Source organism: Phyllobates terribilis, unplaced genomic scaffold (genome assembly GCF_046119375.1).
Source record: "Phyllobates terribilis strain yellow unplaced genomic scaffold, ASM4611937v1 Scaffold_1__5_contigs__length_1240528914, whole genome shotgun sequence".
Taxonomy (NCBI): domain Eukaryota; kingdom Metazoa; phylum Chordata; class Amphibia; order Anura; family Dendrobatidae; genus Phyllobates; species Phyllobates terribilis.
In genome coordinates, this window is record NW_027362761.1 from 815,071,417 (window position 1) to 815,085,030 (window position 13,614).

At 44.2% G+C, this 13,614-nt stretch overlaps 1 protein-coding gene across 3 annotated transcripts in view; it reads right to left on the reverse strand.

Moving 5' to 3' along the window:
- LOC141152817 (alveolar macrophage chemotactic factor-like) overlaps positions 1 to 13,614 on the reverse strand; it is a 78,143-nt gene that overhangs the window by 18,047 nt on the left and 46,482 nt on the right. For 2 of the 3 annotated variants that reach the window (XM_073637474.1, XM_073637481.1), the window contains exon 3: positions 13,436 to 13,522. In XM_073637474.1, the coding sequence (XP_073493575.1) occupies positions 13,436 to 13,522 (87 nt within the window). Of the gene's footprint in view, positions 1 to 3,307; positions 3,401 to 13,435; positions 13,523 to 13,614 lie in introns of those variants that run through there. The other variant, XM_073637472.1, reaches the window with a different exon arrangement.

Genomic DNA, 13,614 nt, shown 5'->3' on the forward strand with positions numbered 1-13,614 from the left:
TCAACCTCTTAGCTTTGTCATGCGTAGGATGAAACAATCTCTTACGTGACCACAACTGCGGGACCGAGGGCTGGCTAAGGTTCTGAGAGAGGGTGGAGTATGGTGAACCGGAAAAACTGGTGGAGCGTGAGTGAGGTGCAGATGTTATGGTGGATTGAGAAGCATACGGTGTGCTCTGTGAAACAAAGCATGCGTGTCCGCTTCTGTTACAGCTGTCAGTCAGCCTGCCTGGAGTGGGTAAAGAACCGGAGTTTCTGCGATGGGAGACTTGCATGAAAATACTTGGCATGGTAACAGAGGAGGAGGAAGAAGCAGCTGATGGTTGTTGAGGTGCGCTGGTCCGCATTTCAGCGCGGTAAGATTCCCAGCGTAAAGAATGTTGTTTGAGCATGTGAACGTTCATGCATGTAGTAGTCAAATTATTGCAGTTTTTCCTTCTACTGAGTTTTTTATTGCAAAGTTTGCAGATAACGTGAGTTGGCTCATCCTTTGCAGTGACAAAAAAGGCCCATGCTAGGCAACCCTTGCTGCCCTGGCGAGCTGCAGACCCGTGAGCGCTGCTGGCCACAGAGATGCAGTGCTCCTCGTGCTTGCATCACTCCATGTCTGCGCCGTAGGGCGAAATGAAACCTCCTCTTCTTCCTCCTCCACCTCCTCATATGAGCTACACGGCTGCATGACTCTGGGTTCACACCAAGTAGGATCTTCAACCTCGTCATCATCCTATGTATTATCCCATTCCTCGCCCTCAGAGTGACCCCTCTCCTCTTGTTGCCCTGACAGCACAGTACAGTCCGCATGAGCCTCAGGTATCTGAGTCTCATCGGGATCACCTCTCTCCCCAGCGGTTAACGTCTGATGACGAGGGTCAGAAACCTGCTCGGACCCTACTTCGTCCTGCCCCGAATCCAAGCTAAAAACAAATTTGGGCATCGGTGCAGATGCTTTCCTCCCCTTGACTCTGTGACTGTTTGGAGAACACTTCTAATGCCCGTGGTGTACAATGGGTGAAGAGTTCTACTGACGCCCCCATCTGTGGTTCGCTACAGTCAATTGGGCAGTTGGCCAGTTGTGACGTGGGGGGAAGCATGGGTAATTTAGGTGCCTCCTTTGTGGACTGTACAGCGTGTGATGTTGAGGTGGAGGAAGAAGAGGAGAGGCCACTGGAAGCAGACATTGCCATCCACTGGAGCACCTGCTCTTTCTGGGCCTTATCAACAAGGCGTATCGCTGTGCGTCTGCCAAAGGAAGGGAGTGCAGTAGGCCGTCCATTAACATAAGTTGTCAGTTGTCTTTGGATAGGACCTGTTTGTGTTGGTTCACTAGTGCTTTCACGAACATTACCACGTACCCCACGTACACCTTGAAAACCAAGTCTATTCCCCCTTCCACCACGACCTCTCTTTTTCCCACTCATGTTGGTCAGATACAGTGGTAGGAGCACGCAACTAACTAAAGAAAAATGTTTTTTTTCCTGTACAATAGCACAGCACACCTAAATTTCAGCGACACTAAACGACAAGGTAAGATATTGCCTGCCGTATAACGTTACTAACAGACAAAAGAAATTTGTTAGTGTGCATGAGGCCGATTAAAACTTACGAGATATTCTCCAAACAATTTCAAACTGAGATGGCACATGTCACAGCTCATCATACACTTGCACTATGCTAACAAAACTGTTCAAAATGCCGTGGTTGCCCTGTATTCGCGGTCCCGCGCAAATTCGTCGAACTTTTCAGATTTTAAGAAAATTTGCTCGCCTTTGCGATCACGAATCCGAATGTGCCATATTTGTGCTGAATTTGAAACTTTCGAACATTCTCCGAACAAATTCACTCAACACTATTCCTTACGCCAGTGAAACAAGCACTGGAGGCAGTGGCTCCTCAAATGCTTTGTCATGGCCAAAACACTTACAACCCCTTTGGCATATGAATCAAAATTCAAATTTCTCAGGCCTTTTATTGTGGTCTGCCTAAGGCACACCCATGCAGTAATCATGCTGTAGAATCATCATCTTGATATGCCACACCTGTGAGGTGGGCGGATTATCTCAGCAAAGGAGAAGAGCTCACTAACACAGATTTAGACAAATTTGTTAACAATATTTGAGAAAAAATAGGACGTTTGTGTACATAGAAAAAGTCTTAGATCTTTGAGCTCAGCTCATGAAAAATGGGAACAAAAACAAAAGTGTCACCTTTATATTTGTATTTAGTGTATGTTGTTTGGGGGTCGGGGTAGGTGGTAGAGGGTATTGGGTTGATCTTAAAGGGGTTGTCCACTACTTTATATGTTCCCCCAATGTATTCCCCCAGGGCCCATAAGTGTTTCTCTAAATACCTTGTGGTGCCTTTTCTGCCTGTGAGTTGCGCTATCACTGGCTGCTCAAAAGGCATCACGTGTTCCCGGCTGCAACCGACTCTGACATCCGCTGATGTCACGTCAAGTTCTGGCTGCATCAGGGGGTACTCACTTTTGCGTTCCACGGTGGATGCTGGGCTGTGGACGGGGTTACCCAGCACGTCACACCCGGCATCCACCGCGCGCTCTCCCTCTCCTCATTCACTGGGAAAGCGCGCGGTGGATGCTGGGTGTGACGCATGGGGTGACCCCGCCCACAACCCAGCAGCCACCGCAGGGAGCGCGTCACTGATGTCACGCCTCACTTCACGTGACATCAGTGACGGGTCACGTGATGCCTCTGAGCAGCCAACGATAGCGCCGCTCAGAGGCAGAAAAGGCACCGCAAGGTATTTACAAAAATACTTCTGGGCCCCGGGGGGATACATTGGGGGGGTTCATATAAAGTAGTGGACAACTTCTTTCATCACAGATTCCCTTTAATATTTATGCACACATGCCACCACTTGTTGAGGTGGATATATGATCTGTGTGCATCATTGCAAACAATCCTTCTGATAAGTCAATTCTAACCTATGAACTGCAGTCATAGTAGAGATAGCATAGATTGAGCAATGCAATCAGACTGATTAATTAACTATACAGGTCCTAGAGATTGAATATCATAGAAATAACACAGAAAAACTAGTGTAATTTTAAATTAAATTAATCTACTAGTTTTTATGATTAATAATAAAAGCCATGTTTTAATGCATCCCTTAATTATGGCTTATTTACCCCTTGGCTAACTTGGTAATACATACTTATTCATCCCTAAAGGAGTGTATATACTCATTGGTTTAACAGTGGTGGGATTGAGCACAGTAATGTGATCCTGACAGAATAATTGGAAAAATACCCAGCGCTCATGTGGTAGTAAGTATGACCACTGTACCTCCAGAAAGTGAGACTGGTGGTTACATGCTTTCAAAGTATACTGAGTCTGTAGTCTTCACCAGGGAACACCTGAGTGGATATGCATTGTGCTGTCATTCTGAGAAGAAGTGAATGGGTCAGAAAATGGGAAAACGGAAAGCTGTGAGCAAGGAAAAAATTAGGTGAAGTACAGGAAAGTCAGGGTGTCTAATAAGCAGAGAAAGACAAGATAGAGTAAGGTTAAAGTCAGGCCAAGGTTGGAGAGCATAGGTGGACAAGTTAATTCAGGGTACAATGACAACAATGTTAGAGCAGATTGAAGTTTTTAACAAAGAAGTAGAGAAAGCCAAGCGATAATGATAAACACTGCCATCATTGACCTGATGAACAAAATGCAATTCTGCCATAGGTTTTTGGGTTTTGTTTTTACAGTGTTCATTGTATGGTAAAAATGAACTGGAAACATGATTTTCCTGATCAGTACGATTGTAATATACCTGGCGGCGTCCTTGCATAGTGGTCCATCTCCCACTGTGCAAGAGCACGCACTTGATCTCCAGTCCAGTCTGCTAGCCTGGCTTCCCTCCATGCTGTTTGCTTGCCTCTGTTTTTGCTGCTTAAGGGCGGCGCCCGATCACTTCCTGTTTCTTGTACCTGCTGCGGGCACACTCCTTGTGCGTCCTCAGCCTATTGCTGTCTGTCACCTGGTATTTAACCCAGCTCCTCCCAGGAAACCCTGTCTGAGCATTGTGTTTCATTCAGTGTGCTCTTTCACTCTGAATGTGCCAGGTCCCTTTCTGTGTTTGCTTGCCTGCCTTTCCTGGAGGCTGTCGGAACACGCTCCTAGCCTGTTCCTTCCGCCTTCTAGGGGCTGCATACCTAGACCCGCTCCTGTATCTTGCTACTGTGTCTGTTCTTGTCTGAATACTCTTCTAGCCTGTTTCCTGTTTTTCTCTATGTCCGTACCTTTCCTTTTTCTGCAGAGTCTGAACTCGTACCTAACTCCTGCTCGTTGTCACTGTACTTCCGTTTGTGAGTTTGTGGTCCACTCGCTACTTCACTGCAAGTACCCTGTGGGTATCTGGTTCTGCCTTTCCCTTCCTGTCTGTTCCATGTGAACAGAGCCCTGTCCCCTCTGCCCTGCCTCGCTCTCCGCTCCTGCGGTTTCCGCTCTGCTCTGACTCTTTGCTCGCTGCTCCGGCAGTCTCGCTCTGCTCTGACCCTTTGCTCGCTGCTCCGGCAGTCTCGCTCTGCTCTGACCCTTTGCTCGCTGCTCCGGCAGTCTCGCTCTGCTCTGACCCTTTGCTCGCTGCTCCGGCAGTCTCGCTCTGCTCTGACCCTTTGCTCGCTGCTCCGGCAGTCTCGCTCTGCTCTGACCCTTTGCTCGCTGCTCCGGCAGTCTCGCTCTGCTCTGACCCTTTGCTCGCTGCTCCGGCAGTCTCGCTCTGCTCTGACTCTTTGCTCGCTGCTCCGGCAGTCTCGCTCTGCTCTGACCCTTTGCTCGCTGCTCCGGCAGTCTCGCTCTGCTCTGACCCTTTGCTCGCTGCTCCGGCAGTTTCGCTCTGCTCTGACCCTTTGCTCGCTGCTCCGGCAGTTTCGCTCTGCTCTGACCCTTTGCTCGCCGCTCCAGGCGGTCTCGTCCTGCTCTACTCTTGCTCACCGCTCCAGGCGGTCTCGTCCTGCTCTACTCTTGCTCACCGCTCCAGGCGGTCTCATCCTGCTCTTCTCTCTCTCACCGCTCTAGGCGGTCTCGTCTTGCCCTGCTCTCGCTCACCACTCTGGGCGGCCTCACTCTGCTGTGTTTGTCCACCACATCTGTGGTTCTGTTCCTGAGTCCCAGTGTGTTCTGGGTCCTATCCCGCCTGTGTTCCTACCTGCTAGTGCCTCCCTGTCTGCACTCTAGCCGTGCTTGCCTGTACCCCCCTGCCTGCATACCAGTCGTGCCTGCCTATACCCATCAGTCTGTGTGCCTGCCTAACCTGTCTGTTCCTGTATTCCCCTGTGTGGGTCAACAGCCGTGTCCGGGGTCTGTCCTGGAGTAGCACCTGGTCCCTCTGCTCGGTTCCTCCTTGGTGCACTGGCGTCGTATGCCGTCGTGCGACCCTGGTCGGATCGGGTGAATACTTAGTTATGCCCCTCCAGGCATTCACTCTCCGGCACGGTCAAGTGGAATCACTACATATACACGCACACGCCGCTCAGCCCGGGCGTGTGCATTACAACGATTACCAAACTTGAATAGATTTTTTTTTATTTAAGTGGTGGAATAAAATTCAGATATTTCTAAACATAAAAAATATATTTTAGCTTCTGTCTACTCTATGAAAAAGTCAAGATGAAGTGTGTGTTGGAGTTCTGGGGCTTTTTTCTCCTTAGTCAATCTAACTATTATTATGGGAATTTAAACAATAGTATTTTTTCTATTTAAAGGGACTCTGTCAGTATGATCAACCCTCCCAAGCTGTCTATATGGGTATGCAATATATCTGCAATCTGATGTCTTATTCCAGAGAAATCCACATTTTTCTCAATATATAAACTTTTAAGAACTATGGGGGGAAAAGATCTCTCAGAAAATCTGTCTCTAGAGCTTATTTTATATATAGTGAAGGAAATATTTATTTGATCCCTTGCTGCTTTTGTAAGTTTGCCCACTGACAAAGACATGAAGAGTCTATAATTTTAAGGGTAGGTTAATTTTAACATTGAGATATAGAATATCCCCCCAAAAAATCAAGAAAATCACATTGCATAAATTAGATACATTTATTTGCATTTTGCAGTGAGAAATAAGTATTTGGTCCCCTACAAACCATTATGAGTTCTGGCTCCTACAGACCAGTTAGACGCTCCTAATCAACTCGTTACCTGTATTAAAGACAGCTGTCTTACATAGTCACCTGTATAAAAGACTCCTGTCCACAATTAATCAGTCAGACTCTAACCTCTACAACATGAGCAAGACCAAAGAGCTTTCTAAGGATGTCGGGGACAAGATCATAGACCTGCACAAAGATGGAATGGACTACAAAACCATAAGTAAGGCGCTGGGTGAGAAGCAGACAACTGTTGGTGCAATAGTAAGAAAATGGAAGAAATACAAAATAACTGTCAATCGACATCGATCTGGGGCACCATGCAAAATCTCACCTTGTGGGGTATACTTGATCATGAGTAAGGTGAGAGATCAGCCTAAAACTACACGGGGGGAACTTGTTAATGATCTCAAGGCAGATGGGACCACAGTCACCAAGAAACCCATTGGTAACACATTAAGCCTTAAAGGTTTAAAATCCTGCAGTGCCCGCATGATCCCCTGCTCAAGAAAGCACATGTGCAGGCCCATCTGAAGTTTGCCAATGAACACCTGGATGATTCTGGGAGTTATTGAGAAAAGGTGCTGTGGTCAGATGAGACAAAAATTGAGCTCTTTGGCATTAACTCAACTTGCCGTGTTTGGAGGAAGAGAAATGCTGCCTGTGACCCAAAGAACACCGTCCCCACTGTCAAGCATGGAGGTGGAAACATTATGTTTTGGGGGTGTTTCTCTGCTAAGGGCGCAGGACTACTTCACCGCATCAATGGGAGAATGGATGGAGCCGTGTACCGTAAAATCCTGAGTGACAACCTCCTTCCCTCCACCAGGACATTAAAATGGGTCGTGGTTGGGTCTTCCAGCAAGACAATGACCCAAAACATACAGCCAAGGCAACAAAGGAGTGGCTCAGAAAGAAGCACATTAAGGTCATGGAGTGGCCTAGCCAGTCTCCAGACCTTAACCCATAGAAAACTTATGGAGGGAGTTGAAGCTCCGAGTTGCCAAGCGACAGCCTTAAAATCTGAATGATTTAGAGATGATCTGCAAAAAGGAGTGGACCAAAATTCCTCCTGACGTGTGCACAGCCCTCATCAACTACAAAAAATGTCTGATTGCTGTGCTTGCCAACAAGGCTTTTGCCACCAAGTATTAAGTGTTGTTTGCCAGAGGAATCAAATACTTATTTCTCACTGCAAAATGCAAATAAATGTATCTAATTTATACAATGTGATTTTCTTGATTTTTTGGGGGGATATTCTATCTGTCAATGTTAAAGTTAACCTTCCCTTAAAATTATAGATTGTTCATGTCTTTGTCAGTGGGCAAACTTACAAAAACAGCAAGGGATCAAATAATTATTTCCTTCACTGTAATAGGGGGCGTTACAAGTGTGAGACATGTAATGACTGACAGAGCCAATTGAAAAATATTAAAATTTGAGAGTCCTCAGTGGTTGATACCTTTTAATGTCTAACTGAAAAAATGGCAAGCTTTCGAGATGACTCAGGTCTCTTCAACAGGCATAGTATAACACAAAATCTTAAGAGTCACATATTTATACACAATAGGACACAGAAATAATGCAATAGATGAGACAAGTGACGTGAAGCAGAACTTTGAGTGAGGGAGAGGGATAAACAAATGTGGCCGTAAATATTGGAGCACTTCATAGATAAGGAGTGTGAAAGTTTTATTGTTATGTGATTGAGGTCTGGTCGAGTTTTGTGATGATCCTACAGGTCCCGAGGAGTACATTTCTTAGTTGATGTAGAATGACATAAATACATGTGACACATTCATTCCTGCATTGAGTGTGTCAAAGGTTTTAATAAGTTTATATTCCCAGAATCTTCTGTCTCTCTGAGATTTGAAATTACTTTTTAATACCAGTAATTTCATGTCCATGATGTTGTGATCAGGGAAACATAAATGTTTTGCCACAGGTAGATCTATTCTTTCTTCTTTTATTGTGTGGCGATGAGAATTCATGCTTGTTCTAAGTTTTTGTCTCCCCTACATACGGACCCCCAGCTGGACTTTTGATACATATAATTAAGTAGACCACATTAGATATGATGCAGCTGAAAGTACCTGGTATCTTGTATTCCTGATGTGAGTTTGGGGAAATCTGACATGGAGAAGGACCTGGGCGTCTTGGTTAATAGCAAATTAAATTGGAGTGCCCAGTGTCAGGCAGCAGCTGCGAAGGCAAATAGAGTCATGGCATGCATCAGAAGAGGAATAGGGGCATATGATGAGAACATTGTTCTTCCTCTGTATAAAGCGCTGGTAAGGCCGCACTTAGAATATTGTGCACAGTTCTGGGCTCCGGTGCACAGGAAAGACATATTGGAGCTAGAGAGGGTACAAAGGAGGGCGACTAAGGTAATAAAGGGAATGGAGGGACTAGAATACCCAGAGAGGTTGTCAAAATTAGGCCTATTTACGTTGGAAAAGAGAAGGCTTAGGGGAGACCTCATAAACATGTATAAATACATCAGGGGGCAGTACAGAGATCTCTCCCATGACCTGTTTATACCAAGGATGGTGACAAAGACGAGGGGGCACACAATGCGTCTGGAGGAAAGGAGGTTCCTGCACCAGCATAGAAGGGGATTCTTTACGGTCAGAGCCGTGAGACTCTGGAACTCTCTGGGAGAGGAAGTGGTGATGTCCAACTCACTTAATGAGTTCAAGAGAGGCCTGGACGCCTTTCTTGAGAACAATAAAATTACATCTTATGCTTAGTTAATTAATCCAGGGATTTAATCTGACTGCCAGATTGGTGTCGGGAAGTGAATTTTTCCTCAATGATGTAAATTGGCCTATACCGCATGGTTTTTTGTTGCCTTCCCCTGGATCAACGCTGCGGAATAGCTGCAGTGCACAAGAAATAGGCTGAACTGGATGGACGCTTGTCTTTTTTTGGCCTTATTAACTATGTAACTATGTAACTAAGTTGGGAATCTTTATCTTGTCTGTGGTCATTATAAATGGACAGGTTTTACATTTTTTCTGGTTGCAGGCAAAGGTTCCTGTAGCTGGTGGAGAGGACAGGGAGCTTCTGACAATGATGCTTCTTAGATTTAGGGCTGCCTGAAACACAGGAGTGGGGGGGTCTGGAAATATGGATTGTAATCGGGCATCTTTTTGTAGTAAAGGTTGTAGTTTCCGTGCAGCTCCCGTTAGCGCCTCCAGATTTGGATTGTAGGTGACTACTAGAGGCACCCGATAGCTTTCTTGTTTAGTTTTGTAATGTAGGAGGTGATTCCTTGGTATTCTGGTGGCTCTTGTAATCTGGTTCTCAATTGTTCTTGGATGGTAGCCCTGATTTAAAAAGGTCTTTCTGAGGCCACCAAGGTGTTTGTCTATATCCATAGGGTTGGAACATATCCGATTGTATCTGATGGCTTGACTGTAGACAATAGTTTTTATGTGTTTTGGATGGAAACTGTCCCATTTAAGGTATGTTTGACGGTCGATTGGCTTCCAGTGCAGGGTTGTCTCTATTTCAATGTTCTGTAGCTTAATGATTGTGTCCAAAAGTTAATTTCAGTACAAGAATAGTTGAGTGTTAGGTTGATGGTGGGATGAAATTGATTAAAGTGTTCATGGAACGTCTTTAGCTGTTGCTCAGACTCCGTCCAGATGATTAAAATATCGTCAATGTAACGATAGTAGGCCAGAGGCCTGATGGGACATGAGGACAAAAAGTCACTTTCAAGCTTGGCCATGAAAAGATTTGCGTACTGTGGAACCATTTTACTTCCCATCGCTGTACCAGTCTCCTGTAGATATATGTTATCAAATTCAAAGTAATTGCGGGTAAGGATGAATTTTGTAAGTTTCACCACAAAATCTGCATCAATTCCTGTATTTTTCATGAAGATTTTCTAGCCATTTAATCCATCCTGGTGTGGGTTATTAGAGTACAAAGACTCCACATCCATGGTGGCCAGGATGGTTCCTTCTGGTAGAGGACCTATTGCTGGTAGTTTATTCATTAGGTCCATTATATCCTGAATGTAGCTGGGTGTACTCTTTACCAGGAGTTTAAGAACACCCTCTACCCATCCAGAAAATTGTTCAGTAAGGGTGCCACACATGAAATAATTGGTCTTCCTGGGTTTCCAGATTTGTGGATTTTGGGAAGCATATAGAATGTCCTTATTCTTGGACTCTCTGGTATCAGGTCATCGGCTCTTATGGATTCATCAGGCAGACAAGATACCAACTTGTTTAGTTCCTTGTAATAGTCCTAAATAATAATTTAATATTGCTAAAGAAGTTCCATTAACACTTTAATCAATTTCCTCCCACCATCAACCTAACACTCAACTACTCTTGTACTGAAATTAACTTTTTGGACACCATCATTAAGCTACAGAACATTGAAATAGAGACATCCCTGTACCGGAAGCCAATCGACCGTCCAACATACCTTAAATGGGACAGTTTCCATCCAAAACACATAAAAAACTCTATTGTCTACTGTCAAGCCATCAGATACAATCGGATATGTTCCAACCCTATGGATAGAGACAAACACCTTGGTGGCCTCAGAAAGACCTTTTTAAATCAGGGCTACCATCCAAGAACAATTGAGAACCAGATTACAAAAGCCACCAGAATACCAAGGAATCACCTCCTACATTACAAAACTAAACAAGAAAGCAATCGGGTGCCTCTAGTAGTCACATACAATCCAAATCTGGAGGCGCTAAGGGGAGTTGCACGGAAACTCAATCTTTACTACAAAAAGATGCCCGATTACAATCCATATTTCCAGACCCCCCACTCCTGTGTTTTTGGCAGCACCCAAATCTAAGAAGCATCATTGTCAGAAGCTCCCTGTCCTCTCCACCAGCTACAGGAACCTTTCCCTGCAACCAGAAAAAATGTAAAACCTGTCCATTTATAATGACCGCAGACAAGATAAAGATTCCCAACTCACGTTAGGAATACAAGATCCCAGGTACTTTCAGCTGCATCACATCTAATGTGGTGTACTTAATTATATGTATCAAATGTCCAGCTGGGGTCTGTATATAGGGGAGACAGGACAAAAACTTAGAACAAGGATGAATTCTCATCACCACACAATAAAAGAAGAAAGAATAGATCTACCTGTGGCAAAACATTTGTTTCCCTGATCACAACATCATGGACATGAAATTACTGGTATTAAAAGGTAATTTCAGATCTCAGAGAGACAGAAGATTCTGGGAATATAAACTTATTACAACCTTTGACACACTCAATGCAGGAATGAATGTGTCGCATGGATTTATGTCATTCTACATCAACTAAGGAATGTGCTCCTCGGGACCTGTGGGATCATCACAAAACTCGACCAGACCTCAATCACATAACAATAAAACTTTCATACTCCTTATATATGAAGTGCTCTAATATTTACAGCTACATTTGTTTATCCGTCTACCATACTCAAAGTTCAGCTTCACATCACTTGTCTCATCTATTGCATTATTTCTGTGTCCTATTGTGTATAAATATGTGACTCTTCAGATTTTGTGTTATACTATGCCTTTTGAAGAGACCTAAGTAGTCTCGAAAGCTTGCAATTTGTTACCTTTTAATGGCTAACTGAAAAGATGGTATCAACCACCGAGAACTCTCAAATCTTAATATTTTTCTATCTACTGGCTAACAGGGTACAAAGATAAACATTTTCCCAGAACCAATTGAAGACCGTGCTCCTTAAGAAGTTTCAAAACGTTGCTGCTATCATATGGAGGAATAAAGAACTTATTTCTAAAACTTCAGAAGGAGCACTGTCTTCAACTGGTTTTGTGGATTTTACATTGAGTGGATCCCTCAGGTATATTTTGACTATGATGCTCCCTTATGCCTCATATGTGTTGCAGATAAGTTTATTTGTAATGTAATTACTAAAGCCCCCGTCTCACATAGCGAGATCGCTAGCGAGATCGCTGCTGTGTCACGGTTTTGGTGACGCAAGAGCGACCTCACCAGCGATGTCGCTATGTGTGACACTTTGCAACGATCAGGCCCCTGCTGTGAGGTCGCTGGTCGCTGCAAAGTGTCCTGGACCATTTTTTGGTCGTTGCTCTCCCGCTGGTTAGCACACATCGCTATGTGTGACTAGGGGTAGCAGCGATCAGGCTGGTAACTATGGTAAACATTGGGTTACTAGGGGCACACGCGCACCTAGTAACCCGCTGTTTATCATGGTTAGGAGCCTGCTACGGTGAGCGGTAACCTCCCGCTCACTGTAGCAGAGTGGTAACCATGATAAACAACAGGTTACTAGGAGCGCGTGTGCCCCTAGTAACCCGATGTTTACCATAGTTACCAGCCTGCTCCTGCTTCAGCAGGCTCGTAACCAGGAGCAGGACATCGTGGAAAGATTCTTTCCACGATGTCGCTGCTCCCCTGATCGTTGGTGAGCCTGCCTGTTTGACAGCTCACCAGCGATCACATAGCGACGCAGCAACGATCCCTGACAGGTCGTATCGTTGTCGGGATCGTTGCAGCGTCGCTAAGTGTGACGGGGCCTTAACAGTCTGCTCTCTTGATCTACACTGGTATGTCTCACACTGGAAACCCCCCCCCCCCACCCCCCCACCCCCTTTCATTTAAAATAAGCTGTGGAGGCAGATTCTAAGGTAGATCTATGTCTGGCCCATAGGTCTTAACAGTTAATTAACATATAAGTAAAGCATGGATTTCTCGGGTATAAAACACTGGCTTGGAGATATCAACGTATCATTTTATTCAGCTTCCTATGACCTACATGCCCATATAGACGACTTGGGAGGGTTGATCCTACTGACAGATGCCCTTTAATATGACTTGTTGTGGATCCATGTCCCCTTATCTCATCTTGCACTTACTATTTCATTTTACATATATCCTTTATTTTGAGGGCACATGTGATATCATGTTCTGACTTTATACTGGCCACGTATGTGTCCCCCTTATGTGATTAATTTCTCATGAACTTTTGTTCTGTGTTGCTTCTCACTTATATTATTAATGCTATCATTATATACTTAAAAAGTTATATTGATATTTATAACTGTGCATATGCCTACATTGCTACTTGGTTTTATGAGTATAGTCCATGTAATTTGAATTATTATTTTCCAGATCAGATTCTAGAGCTGTTCTAATAGCGGAAAATGAGAAAATTAACACGATTTTTGAACAGCCTTATCACAAATACAACTAGCCATGTAATCTGATTGTAGTCACAATCCTGTGAGATGAGATTATAGGGATATGTATGTGTTTCTGTATTGAATAAGATTTTCACAGACTGAATATGTTGAGAGAATTTAAAAATAATACCTTTTTCTTAACATTTTTTTGATCATGCGTTTCACCCACTTGACTTCTGGATTTAAACAGTCTTTGTTCCCATTTTTAAATGTCACACTGGAAAAGGTAAAGAAAATACACTTAAAATTATGCCTTTTTGCAATTTTGTTTCTCGATTATAAAATACCTTTTATGCAAAATTAACTATT